Source organism: Vidua chalybeata, chromosome 17 (assembly GCF_026979565.1).
Source record: "Vidua chalybeata isolate OUT-0048 chromosome 17, bVidCha1 merged haplotype, whole genome shotgun sequence".
Classification (NCBI taxonomy): domain Eukaryota; kingdom Metazoa; phylum Chordata; class Aves; order Passeriformes; family Viduidae; genus Vidua; species Vidua chalybeata.
This window is the reverse complement of record NC_071546.1, coordinates 7116887-7130076: the sequence shown is the minus strand read 5'-3', so window position 1 is coordinate 7130076 and position 13190 is coordinate 7116887. Positions and strand designations below refer to the sequence as shown.

Sequence of the window (13190 nt, the reverse complement as noted above, 5' to 3'; positions counted from 1 at the left end):
CCATGGCAGAGATGTGCCACTGGCACTGGGATAGGCATCGTGGTCCATCCAGCTCTGCCACATCAGGGGGTCACACACAAAACAGAGAAGGCCAGGGGCTGTTCTTTGGAGGGCACCGTCAGATCAGATGCTTTGTTGGAGTGACGAGTATGGCACAAGCCTGGACCTGCTCCGCCATCCCAACACTCACTCCCCTCTGTGTGCTCACCCTCCGAGAGCATCAAAACCGGGTGCCTGGACAGGTCTGAGCCGCCAGCAAGGGAACAATGAGCATCAGATGGAATCACAGCCCATCCCTGCGACCCGCCGGCATCGCGCGGCGTCACCGCAGACAGATGGAGCAGTCTGGGACAGGCACGCACACGGAGTTCGTTGGGATTCAGGTCTCTCCGCCCTGATAGCTTCATAACACCAGGCTGCCGCTTAATTGCACCCGTAAGTGCTGGAATTACTGAAGGGTAAAATGCAAATGGTGTAACCTTTCCTGAGCTCACCCGGCACTGCTGTGCCGGCTCTGTGCCGAAGGGAGCTGCCTGAATCCCTTCCTGCTTCTTAATTGCTCAAAATCTGCTGGGACATGCCCTCCCCAGGCCCCAGGAGGGAGAGGACAGGCCCCTTATCAGGGTTGTGTGCTGGTTCCCCAGAGCTGGAGGCACTGGGGAAGCCCTGGGAGCTGCCACCTCCCCAGTCTGACCGTGACACCCATTCCAGCCCCACAGCACCGTGACCAGCTGAGCTGGGGCTGTGAAGGTGTAAGCACGGAGCAAAACACAGCCTGTGCCCTCCCTCTCCAGTGCCACCTCCCCACCCTGAAAGCCTGGCACAGCTCCTGGCCAGGATCCCTGTGAGCTTGGTCCTGGGGTCCCGTGGCGCTGGATGCCAGGGCACAGCACGGCAGGAGCTGGAGGGCTCCAGTGCCAGCACAGGAACCCAGCTGTGGTATTATGGTTAATGAGATTTTCATGAACCTGCAAAGCATTTGGTGGGAGGGGTGGGGACGGGCCCGGGAAATTAAAGGTTGCTGACCTGTGAAATCAGGCTGTGAGAAGACAGGCACTGAGCTGAGGGTAGATGGGGCTGGAGTGGGGAGGGAAAAGGAAGGTGCAAGGGGAGAGGGTGCCTGTGGTCAGGCTGTCCCTGCTCCCCACCTGTGGCAATGCCATTCACTGTCCTGGTACCGTTGGAAGCTGGGTGCTGAAGCAGCACCTTATTTATGGCTCTACTTCCCTGAGATAACTCCACAAAGTGTGACAATCAAAATTAAAGATTTCTCCAGAAAGGCAGCCTAGGGGAAATCACTGCTGTGGCCAGTGGAGATTTCCCAACGGTGACTTTTAAATTAAAGGAGAAAAAAATTCCTTTAATTTGGCAGCATGCATGGGATGCAGCTCACTGGGCACGTTATTATCCAGCTCAGCAAATGCTCCCAGAATTCACTCATGCTCCAAATTACCAATCTATCTGTGAGGCTGCACATCCCCACCTGTGCCAGCATCAACTTGCACTAGGGGGCTTTGTCCCAGCCAGGACTGGGTGTGTCCTGACACCCCAGAGTTAAGTCCTGGCAGCTGCCCCCTCCCCACACAACCCAGTTTTTCTGCCGAGCTGAAACAGCTGCCTCATGTCCCCAGCATAGGAGCAGCCCAAGGCCATGGGGAATGGTGGCGCAGGGGGTGCAGGCAGCTGTGGCCCTGCCTGCCCTGGCACAGCTCTTCCCCTCCCTCTCCCCCACCCCTTCAGGATGAAGCAATGAAATTATTTTTCTACTTGAGTAGTTTTCAATTTAGATTAAGAAAAATCTGCGCTCCGTTAGCGACGCCGCAGTAAATCACGCGCGGGCGGCACGGCGCGGCCGCAGCCCCATTGCTTATCGCCTGCAAACCTTTTTTCACGTTGACAGGCTCTGAGTGTGACATTGAGCAGGGCAGCAGCAGCCTGGCAGGACACTGCAAAGGGTGGGGGATCCCCACCTGGCACTCTACCTGGGGCAGCGCCCAGGGCAGGCAGGCACCCTGAGAAGGATCAGGCTCGCCACAATCCCATGCAGTCCCTGCCAGTCCCAGCATGGCTTGACAGCACGCTGGGGGCACACTAAGTGCATGCTGCTGGCAACACTCAGTACTCCAGCAGCTCACCAAGCCCTTGCTCTTGCCCATCACCCAACACAGCTGTGACAGTGCCATCACTGGCTGCCCTGCAGCCACACCACGAGCAGAGCCCATCCTCACGCTCATCTCAGCACTGCCGCCATCATCGTGCCAGCACCATCAAAAGGAGCATTTGACAGAAAACAAACCTTTTTTTTTCCCTCTGGTTCTTGCAGCTCATTTATCGCTGGCGCGGGGCAGGCGGAGCTGTCAGCGCCTGAACCTCACTCATCCGTTTAACCTTGGGGGAAGAAACACATTTGTGCCGGATAACGTGCATCAGATGGTGGCACCAGGAGCGCCTGTAGCTGCTGCGCCTGATGGATGGGCTACAGGGGCCTCGCCTGACCTGTGCTTGTATGTTATCTGCATTGCTGCGGGAGGCTTTTCATCACACCGACAGCTCCGGCAGCACCGGCCTGGCAGGAGCGACTCACCGGGAATGGCTGTGGGCACTGCAGCCAGAGGCACCCAGCCCCATGGCTGTACTGGCATCGTGGCACCTGTGGCACCGAGCCACCATGCCAGAGGACACGTGTCAGGCTGTGCCCGTGCCAGACGCCTGGCTGCGGCGGGGCTGGAGGGACAGGGAGAGCAGAGCTGGTGCCTGCCATGCCGAGGGGACAAAGGACACCCTCACTGCTGGCGGTGCCAACCAGGCCAGCTGAAAGGAGAGGCTAAGCTGCTGCACTTGTTCTTTCGGTGACATTTTGCCAACAAGGGGTCCTGTGACAGTGACAGAGAGGGCATGGTGCTGGGCAGCCTGGAGCCCCAGTGACAGATGAGCGCTGCCAAGTGCCGACACAAAAGCCATTTGGTGTAGGGAAATGATAGATGCTAACACTAATTTTAAGCACAGGCAGCCGAATTCCTCCAGACAGTCTCGGCACTCAGGATTTAGGGCACAGCTGCTGGGTTCAGATAAGGTGTGAAATCAGCCCAGCGTGCAGGGTGTTACTTGGTAATGAATGGCCGGTGATGGATGGAGGTGGCTCAGTGCTATAACCTCCACATTTGGAGCCTTTCAAATCTTTTGCCATCAATCTTGGTTGCTGCCAGGCACCAGGAGGAGGAGCCAGGAACTGGCAATGGGCACACACCGTGCTGGGTGAGCACCACAGTTTGGATTCCCCCTGCACCACTGGCAGGAATACTGGAGGGGTCTGGGAACAGATCCTGCCCAAGCTGGAGCAGTTACAGCTGGTTTCTCCAGTACCACCAGCAGCATGGCCACACACACCACCTCTCCTTCCTCTTACCATGGAGCATTGCTGGCTGCTTCCATGTGCTGGCAGCAACCTGCTAAGGAAGGGGATGGTGAGGCATCCTGGTCTCCATGGGGACATCCCTGCTCATCCAGCAGTGCCATGGTGAGCAGCCTCAGACCCACGTGGACAGCGCCAGCCCAAAATATTTATGGTGAAAGTGATGCTGGAAATGGCAAGTGCTGTGCTTGTCTCTAGCATTTAATCTTTCCTCTGACCTTATAAAAAAATCTATTTGTGTTGAGATTTTAAATTCACTTCCTAAATCATCCACTACAGGCTTTACACCGTATTAATTCCTCCTCAAGCAAATGAGTTTGGTATTTGTTCTTTTCCGGTACTGCCAAAGCCAGAGTGCTGGAAGGATGAATGCCAGGCTCCCCACAGACCTAATGCCTGTGCGCCAGGCAGCTCTCTGTGCCCCTTGCACCCCTGTGAGCAATGTCACTCTGTGTGCACACTCACCCCCACCCACAGCACCTCTGAAGGGATCCCATCTCCTCCAGCTCACAGGAGAGCTCTGGCAGGATAGACACTGCTGTCACCTCCCAGGAGAAGGAAGAATCAGAGATGGGGGTGAAGGCCAGGGTCTGCACAGAGCAGCAGCCCCCCAGGCACCCTCCTGCCTCACGGGTCAGGGACTGCCTTGTGCCAGGGTACACGTGGCACTGCTGCAGTTGGAACAGATCCTTCAGAGGAGCACACCAACACACAGCCATCAATCCAGAGCCAGGACGAGACATGGGCAGTGCTGGTATTGAGCAAATCACTGGGAATGCAAGCCAGGTGCACCTGGGGAAATACATCAACAAATTACTGCTGATGAGGGTTACAGGGCGTTCCCTGCTCACACACTGCACCTGGGCCCCTCTTCTCCTGGGATCTAAGGGGAGGGGTTAATGATAAACCAGGGAGTTTATCAGTCCCTGCGCAATGGGTGTGAGCAGGGTGAGTGGACAACCTGCTCCTGATTTATTGCCCTGGAAACGTTTTATTTAGGCAATGTATTTAAAGGAACTAATTAGAATTGTATTAATATTTATGGACCATATGGAGAAGCTGATAACTGCTATTGGAGGGTATTAGCTGTTATCTTACACTGGGCAAGACTGTGATGTTTGGAGACAACTTTAATTGTGGTAAGAGCAACCAAGGTCTCACCAGCAGCCAGTGACAGCAGCCCACCTGTCACTGCATGGCCAAACTATGCTGGAATTAATAACTCTGCTCACATGGTTCCCCTGAGCAGCAGAGCATCCCTCCAGGCATCCCTCCACAGGAATGGAAGCCCCTGCTCTTCCAACCCCTGGAGCAGCAGGATGGTCTCCCTGCTGGACACGATGCTCCCAGTCCTGTCGCTGCCAGTGCTCCCATCCACCCAGCCTGGAGCAGGGGCCGGGAGGGGCCCCAGGGACAGGCAGCCCCAGCAGTCCCTGGCTCATCCATAACCAGCTCCCTGCCCGTGCCCGACCTCTCGCTATAGCAAAGTTCACATCAATTTTCCTTCCCCTCATTTGTCTGTAAACCATGAAGAAAAATCACCGCCGTCTGCCCGCATCAGGCCGCGGCCGTGATGTATGGCTGTAATAAAATCCCCATTTTGGGAGGCCGCCTTCCCGCGCCGCCAGCCAGGCGCCACGCGTGGCCGTGCCACCAGCCGGGTGCCATGCGTGGCACAGAGCCGTGAGCAGCCAGCACCAGCCCAGCCTAGACCCTTGCATCTTGGCTTGGCTTCACTGCATTATGGATAGGGGCTATTAGAGCTGCTAGTGAGCAGCAGTCCCTGTGAGTGTTCAGGCAGCCAGTGCCGTTTAACCCCCAGATTGTGAGAGACAGCTCAAGGCAGGGCTGAGCGGGGCTGCAGCAGGCAGTACTCTGCCTGAGCTGGGGGACAGCTGTGGTCCTCTCTGATCTCCCTCAGCTCCCCCAGCTCTAGGAGCAGTGTGCTGGGGATGAGGTGCCAGCCCCTTGCCTCCCACATACAGAAACTTTCATGTCAGCACCCAGCAGCAGCCACGGCGCGAGCTCGGGGCCAAGCAGTCCGAGAGCACGTGGGCAGGGACACCTTCCACTGGACCAGGTTGCTGCAACCCCTATCCAACTTGGCCTTAAATCTAGGGATGAGGCAGCCACAGCTTCTCTGGACAGCCTGTTCCAGCTTTTCACTGCCCTCACAGGGAACAATTCCTCCCTAATCTCTAATCTAACCCCATCCTCTGTCAGTGGGAAGTCATTCCACCTTGTTCTGTAACTCCATGCCCTTGTCCAAAGTCCCTCTCCAGCCCCCTTGGGGCCTTTTTAGGCGCTGGAAGGTGCCATAGCATGTCCACAGAGCCTTCTCTTCTCGAGGCTGAACATTCCCAGCTCTCCCAGCCTGGCTCCAGAGCAGAAGTGCTCCAGCCCTCGGAGCATCTTCGTGGCCTCCTCTGGACCCCCTCCAGCAGCTCCACATTCTTCCTATGCTGGGTCACCGACGGGGACGGGGACGGGGACGGGCGGCGCTGCCGGAGCCCGGCAGAGCCCGGTCCGCTCCCGGTCCGCTCCGGCGGAGCAACAGCCTCCTCTGCCGGCCGCCGCGAGGGATCGGCGCCGGGACCAGGACGGAACCGGCCCCCGAGCCGCGACACACGGCGGGAGGGGACGGAAGGAACCGCCAGCGGCACCGGCAGCGGCTGGGAGGAGTTGCGGGAGGGAAGTGGGTGCAGGTGGGGAGGGGGCTGCCCAGACCAGGGGGTCCATGTCCCCCAGCCCAATGCAGAGGGCACGCCAGGCTCACACTGCCATGTGCCGCACGATGCCATCGCTGATGCCGCTGCCCGCCGTGACACACATCGGGCACACAGCAGCCGGGCAGGAAGAGTGCAAGGGCCCCGCAGAGCCCGGGGCCGCCAGCACCAGCCAAAGGGGTGACCCCCACATCGCCACCACTGCACTGTGGCACATGCCACATTGGGGCAAAGCTGTCACCCAGAGGGAACCCATGCATGTGACCAGGCTGCTCTCAAAGCCCCTGGTTCCTGCTCATGTTTCCTTTTGATTTAGACACAGAGTTCCGCCAGCAACAAATGCATTCGGCTGCTCGGAACAGGGATGACGCACACAGGAATTTCCAAGTGGGAAAGTATGATCGTTGAGCTGTAAAATCCTGGATGAGGCCACAGAGGTCACATTGGGTTCAGCACAGATGCCTGCATCCTGGCAGGCTGGCCTTGTCACAACTTCCCAGGCAGGGCGTGTCCCTGGTGTCCCCGGTGTCCCCCCATACACTGGGACCCCAGCTGGGGCCATTCTCCAGCTCCAGCACAGGACAAGTCTCTTCCAACAGTCCCTCAAAAAGCCTGGTTCTGTCCCTCTCCACCCACTGCAGCCCTGGCTGTCCCCTGTGCTTTGCTGCAGTCCTGCCAGTCCCATGCCCTGCCCTCCAATCCAGGCCACCTCTGCCCAACTTGCCAGCAGCACCTACAAGTGCCCTTTGCCATTCAGTGAGGCACAGAGAGCTGTGCCTGCATAGCCACAGCTCAACAATGAAAGGAGCCACAGAACAGCCCCCTGGCAGGGCTGCAGTCCCTTGACCATGCCCCTGTCTGCATGGAATGGGATGCAGGAAGCCGAGGTCCTGCTTGGCAGGGTCTCAGACACAGCAGTGGCAGCACGGTGGGGTTCCCCAAGAGCAGGGAGCACACCTCACCCTTGGCATGGTCACCCTTCACATGCTCAGTTGGGCTCCCTGTGATCCCCCACATCTTTGACCTTGGGCATCCCAGGGTCACTGTCACCAGTCTGGGAGCATGGGGAGGCGAGAGGCAGCCCCAGTGCTGACCCCGCCACAGCACCCATCTGCTGGGACATGTCTGCAGCCAGCGACGTGTCGGCACTGAGCCACCAGCCTGTCCCCACGGAGGAATGGTGCTCAGCAACGGGTGCACCCAGCCTTGTGTCTCATGGAGGCTTCCCACGCTCTGCTCCCCCTGAGGCCATGCTTGCCCGCAGGGACCCAGCCGGTTGTCCCCTGAGGCTCCACTGGCAGACGTGGCATGATGCAGGCACCAGGCCAGGGCTGGGACAGGCAGGTGCTGGGTCTCTGGGATGGGCACAACCCAGCAGACCCACAGCCCTGTGTCACCCCAGTGACACACTGCCAGGACAGCAGTTCCCAGGGAAACATCTTCCTGAGCAGCCCCCTCTGGGTTCCTATCTCACAAATTCACCTAATCACTTGTCACAGCTGGGTAGTTCTGGGCTCCCAATGGCTGTAGGGTGACCCCAACCCATGGCTTCGTTTCTCTTTCCCCATGAGAGTGCTGAGGGTCCTTCCCCCTGCTGCAGCTGGGTTTTCAGGGCTGGACAAGGCCAGGTAAATAATTTCTCAGGCCGTCATTGCCTCGGGCACAACTGTGACACGCAGCAGCAGAGAGTGTTTTGGCACACGAAGGTTGTGTGCATGGCCCCTCCCCAGCCCCACACAGATATAAACCCTGCCAACCTGCGCTCCTCATCCATACCTTTGGCATTCACCAACATGAAGACCACCATCATTTTGCTCCTGGGCATCCTGGCCCTGTGTGCCCAGCTTCAGGCAGCCCCTACGACTGCTGGGGACAAAGGTGAGTGCTGGGGGGCTTGGGGTGGATGCCTTCTGCTAGCCCCTGGAGCACTGCAAGGCTAATTGGGGCAGGGGTCCCAGATGGAACGAGCAGGTAGGAGCAATCCCACAGCACAGAACCAGGCACATGCCAAGCTCCGGAGCATCCACGCACCACCGAGGTCTGCGCCGCAGGGGCAGCGTGGGCAGGGGGGGCTCGGCTGTGGCAGGATGTGGCAGTGTGGCAGGAGCCCTCAGCAGGTGCACGGCTGGACCTGAGGGGCCATGCACCAGTCCATGCCCACGGTGTGGGGACCCTGTGCTGCCGACTGAGGGGCCCAGCGTCTCCAGAGGATGGGGTGTCCCTCTGTATCCCTGTACTCGCTATCCCTGCTCTGTGCCAGCAGTGGGAGGCTGGCTCACTGCTCGGGGGCACCTCAGTGTGCCCCTTTTAATCATTGACCACATTCCCTCAGCAGTCAGGTGACGTGACTCCAGCACCTTCCCTGCTGCCATGGAGGAGCCACGGTCACCCGCGAGGCTTGGGCGCAGTCACCGTGACCAGGCTCAGTGGTGGTGGGCACAGCTCACGAGGGATGCAGCAGAGACAAGACTTTGGGGTCTGGCTTGAGGCTGCTAATTCCATGTGCTCAGCCATGTCCCTGGACTTTGGGGTCTGGCTTGAGGCTGCTAATTCCATGTCCCTGGCCATGGGGACAGCAGGCAGACCCCTGTACTCCCCACAGCCATCCTCAGCCTCTGCTGAAGAAGCACCTGGCAGAGCCAGGGTGGGGACACTAATATCCCGGATGCCATACACTGGGGACAGGAGCCAGAGCATTCCTGTCTGTCAGAAGGTCATGCCAACTGCGTGGGCTGGAGCTGCTGGCCCTGCTGCCAGCTTGCTCGGTCCCTCTCCAGGTGCTCTAGCTGGCTGGGGGCAGCTTCAGCTGGATTGTCCCCTCAGCAACCAGCTGGGCACCTTGGAGCCGGGGCACAAGTGTGGGCAAAACCACTGGTTTCAGCTCTCAGTTTCCCCTGTGGTTTTCCCCTCGTCTCCTTCCATGAGCCTTCCATTTCTGGGCTCCCGTCTGCTGTCATCCAGCTGCTCTTGTGCTGGCATCCTCTCTCACAGCCTGCCAGTGCTGGCTGCTCACTGCCAGCACCAAGGTCATCCCACGCTGGGGTCACCCCATGCTGGGGCAGAGTTGTCACAGGGTCAGACCAAGGCAAGGATGCTCAAAGACAGCACCAGCACAGGGCCACAGCCAAGTCGCAGTGGGACACCAGTGACCTTGGGTGGGCAGTGTGGGACTGACAGCAGTGCTGCTGCTCTAGAGAAGCTGCTGCTGGGTCCAGGTGGGCTATGTCTCTGTGCAGCACAGGTAGGGATGGTGCAGGTCCCTCCTCTCCATCCTGGTGGGCAGTGTGCTCACCTCCCAGCCATTACCACCCTCATCCCACCCTGGCCAACACAGCACTGTGCTCTGGCCCTGGGGCAGGGGTGACTGGGCTGCAAGATGCTTGTTTTAACTCCTGGCATCCCGATGTTGGCCCTGGGCCCACTGTGGGAGCATCCCAGCCAGCCTGAGCATGGCTAGCTCCCTGCAGCTCCTCAGCAAGGTCCCCATTCGGGGGGGGCACAGGGAAAACGGCTGCCTTTATGATCTCCCTGCCACCCCAGGCCTCTGCCATGTGTCACTCCCACTGCTGTCAGCGGTGACATGAGGTGCGGCAGTGGGGCAGGCGGCTGAGCGCCGGCTCCTGTTCCTGCATAAACACCCGGCAGGGAGGGGACCACAGGCAAAGGCAAACAGTTACTGATTTACTGCCACGCCGCCGTGCCACATTGTTGACTGTGGGGTTAAATTACCTGGAGACGGACCCCGGCGGAGCAGACGCCAACTCGTGACTCAGGCAGGGATCATGTCCCGGCCCCGTGCACCCTTGGCCCATGCGAGTTTGCAGGATGCCCGGAGCTGGGGCTGCCTCCAGCAGCAGCAAGAGCACATCACCAGGAACAGGGCAGGTTTCATCCTCCAGCAGGAGCATGGGTGCTGGCAGAGTGGCAAACACTGATGTGAGCAGGGCAGCCATGCCAGGTGGGCGAGCTGGGCGCATTCAAACCATTCCCAGCTTGACATTGCCAGGGACGGGGAAGTGTCCTGATGCACCAGATGTGCCATGGGAAAGGTATCCCAGACAGGCCAAAGGGACTGGGGTCATACAGCCCCAGTACCACTATGCCCCCGAGCACTGAGAGTGCATGTCAGTGATTCACTCCCTGATAGCCACTTGCACAAATGGTGGTTGGATGGTCCATCTGCATCCCCAGTGCTGTGGGAGGCTGTGAGGATGTCAGAATCCGTGGGACAGGGATGTGGCCAGGCAAGAGCTCCGGTAGCTGTGGGAAGGTGCAGGGCAGCCCCAGGGCAGGCACCTGCCCAAGGCACAGGCAGCCTGGAGGACCCTTCACTTGAGGAGCAAGAGCTGGAGGAGAACAGCAGCTGGAACAGGAGCAGGAGCTGGGCGAGTAGCAGTAGAGCTGAGCCACAACCCTGTCTGCATTGCTGGCTCCTCCCGGCCTCGGGCATCAGCGACCCAGGCCAGGGGCTCCATTCAAGCTCATGCCTGTGGCCGGGGCGCTGCAGGGTGAGTCTGAGCAGGGACGGCTCATGCCCCGTCCCTGGGGCACTCGCGCCTGCCTCGCTCCCGGCGAGCGGTACCACTTCATCCCCAGGGCCGATGGCCACGCAGGGCCATGGCGACCCAGCGCCCCGGCGGGCTCAGTGTGGGGCTGTTTGGGGTCCGGCGTGCGGGGGCCGTGGCCAGGGGTGCTTGGCTGCTGTTCCTGCCGGGCGAGTTCTCAGCATGGCCGCCCAGTCTCCTCGAGGCTCCCCCTCCCTGGTCGGCAGCCAGCAGCAGCAGATACCTGATACTCGGGTTGTGCAAGCGCGAAGGGGGAGCCTGGCCCTGCCCGGCCCTTGGGAGCCACCCGGAAGGCCGAGCCCGCCGGCCCCACCTGGAGAGGAGCTTAAAGGCCGGCCGGGCGGCCACAGCGCAGCCGGTTCCTGCACCATGCCCACGGCCCGCAGCGTCCTCATCTTGGCGGGGCTCCTGGCTCTCTGGGCAGAGCTGCCGGCAGCATCCGCCCAGAATGACACCAGTGAGTATGAGCGCATGGCCCAGCACGGCTCGTCACGGCACGCCCGGCGAGCGGCCAGCATCCCTCCCTCCCAGCCCTAGGGCAGCCGGCGTGGGGGGGCCGGGGCGAGCACCGGCCTGTGCCCGGCGCGGTTGGGCTCGGCAGCATCCCTGGACCCAGCCCTGCGGCCGGGGCAGCATCTCCCGGAAAGGGACGCAGCCCTCGCCCTGCCCGGCGCCGGCCGCCCCGCGCCTGCCCACGCCCCCGCCTTTGCCTTGCAGCAAAAGCCGGCGTGTGCCCGAGCCCGGCGATGGATGCGGTGAACTGCACAGTGGGGTGCCAGTCCGATGGCGACTGCGAGAGCACCCTCAAGTGCTGCCCGGCAGCCTGCGGCAAGGCCTGCCAGAAGCCTGACGGTAACACTCCCTCCTGCTCCTGGCCGTGCTGCCCAGAGTCGGTGCCGCTGCCACGAAGCCAGCGGCCCGTCCCAGCCAGCAGTACGGGTGCTCCAGGGTGCAGTGGTGGCCACAGGCCTGGGTGCCCGATGTGTGTTCAGCTGCAGCACGGGGACATAGAAGCCCAGCAGGCTCGGGGTGTGCTCCTGCTGGGCCACACTCACACCTTCCTCCTCTCAGTGATGCATGGGCTGAGTGGACACCCCTAAATGATGCTGGGGCTTGGGTGGAGGGTGGGGTCTGCACCACTCTCCATTGCAGTCCTTGTTGCCTGCTCAGCCTTCTGGGCAGCCGCCAGCCCAGGATGTGGGGGGCACTGCTCTGTTGCTCACCACAAGAGTCCTTCTAGACAGCGACCCAAGGAGATGGGTGCAGGAGTTGGAATCCACAGCTGCAGACAGATGGATATGACCTGGAGGCTCCAGTGCCTCCATGGCTGCCTGCAGGACAGAGCTGGCTTGGCTGCACCACAGTGGAGGGCAGCATGGTGCAGAGCCAGAGCTCAATGCCAGTGGCAGGCAGTGGGGCAGGGGCTCCACGCTGCTGGGCAAAGGCTGTCTGGGGGGCCTGTGATCTTGGCTGAGGCCTAGCCTGTGCCCCCATGCTGTGAACAAACAGCCTGGGCCATCCATGGCAGCTGTAGAGGACAGCAGGGCCAAGGCCTGCATCACGTCTGCATGTTGCAGCTGTGCATCCTGTGCCAGCCATGCGTCCCTGAGAGGGAGCGCTGGGCATAGGGACCGTTGGGGACCACTGTGCCATGTGGCCTCCCTGACGTGTCCCCATCAGGTCCAGCTGGCAAGGAGCGCCAACAAGCGGATCTGTGAGATGGGGGAAATGCTGGTTACCGTGATGATCCTTCCTCCATGGCAGATGGGGCCAGGGCCATGCCCACAGCTTTGGGACCTGCTGGGTAGGCCCTGCCCCCCATGCCAGGGCCAGCAGGTCTCAGCCATGTTCTTTTGCCTTTCAGAGAAGCCTGGCACCTGCCCACCCGTCAACCCGGGCATCCCCATGCTGGGCGTCTGCACCAACCAGTGCAAGACTGATGCCAACTGCTCCGGGATCCAGAAGTGTTGCAGGAACGGCTGCGGCAAGGTCTCCTGTGTGACACCCATCCACTGAGGTCAGCTGGGTGCATTCCAGCCCCGGGGATCCCACAGCACCGCAGCACGGTGCCTATGCACCCATCCCACTCACAGCCTCTGCTCCTTTGCAGGTGCAGCCGCCTCCTGCCAGCCCAGCCACAGGGAAGCTGCTGCCCGATGCCCATCCCACATGCCCTGGCCGTGGCCCTGCACCATCCCCCTGGCTTGGAGCCTTCAGCCTCAGTTTTCTCTCTGGGGTTCTCTGCTCAGGGCAAGCCCCTTGCACTCTCTCCAATAAAGCAGCTTCTCCCTGACATGCTGTGGCTGCCTCTCCATCCCACACCATGGCCACTTATCTGTTCCATGCTGGGGCCACCTCTCCACCACAAGCCATGGCTGCCTCTCCATCCCATGCCAGGGATACCTGGAAGGGCTTCACACAAGCAGCAGCATCAATTGACTCTGTCATGCCTCCAAGGGTCCCCAGCCTGTGCCCTGCCTGGGGCTG

General features: G+C 60.5%; 1 protein-coding gene across 1 annotated transcript; it reads left to right on the top strand.

Moving 5' to 3' along the window:
* Positions 1 to 10821: 10821 nt before the first annotated feature.
* Positions 10822 to 12996, top strand: LOC128796702 (WAP four-disulfide core domain protein 2-like). Its single transcript, XM_053958600.1, has 4 exons — positions 10822 to 11160; positions 11421 to 11555; positions 12568 to 12720; positions 12814 to 12996. The coding sequence occupies exons 1-3, from the start codon at positions 10866 to 10868 to the stop codon at positions 12717 to 12719; spliced, it is 582 nt and encodes a 193-aa protein (XP_053814575.1). The 5' UTR covers positions 10822 to 10865; the 3' UTR covers position 12720; positions 12814 to 12996.
* Positions 12997 to 13190: the final 194 nt, after the last annotated feature.

Excerpts from the sequence above, each read along its gene's own strand:
- LOC128796702 (XM_053958600.1), top strand. The coding sequence starts at position 10,866 with ATGGCCGCCCAGTCTCCTCGAGGCTCCCCCTCCCTGGTCGGCAGCCAG. Across the intron at positions 11,161-11,420 it reads ATCCGCCCAGAATGACACCA|CAAAAGCCGGCGTGTGCCCG; the intron begins GTGAGTATGAGC and ends TTTGCCTTGCAG. Across the intron at positions 11,556-12,567 it reads GGCCTGCCAGAAGCCTGACG|AGAAGCCTGGCACCTGCCCA; the intron begins GTAACACTCCCT and ends TTTGCCTTTCAG.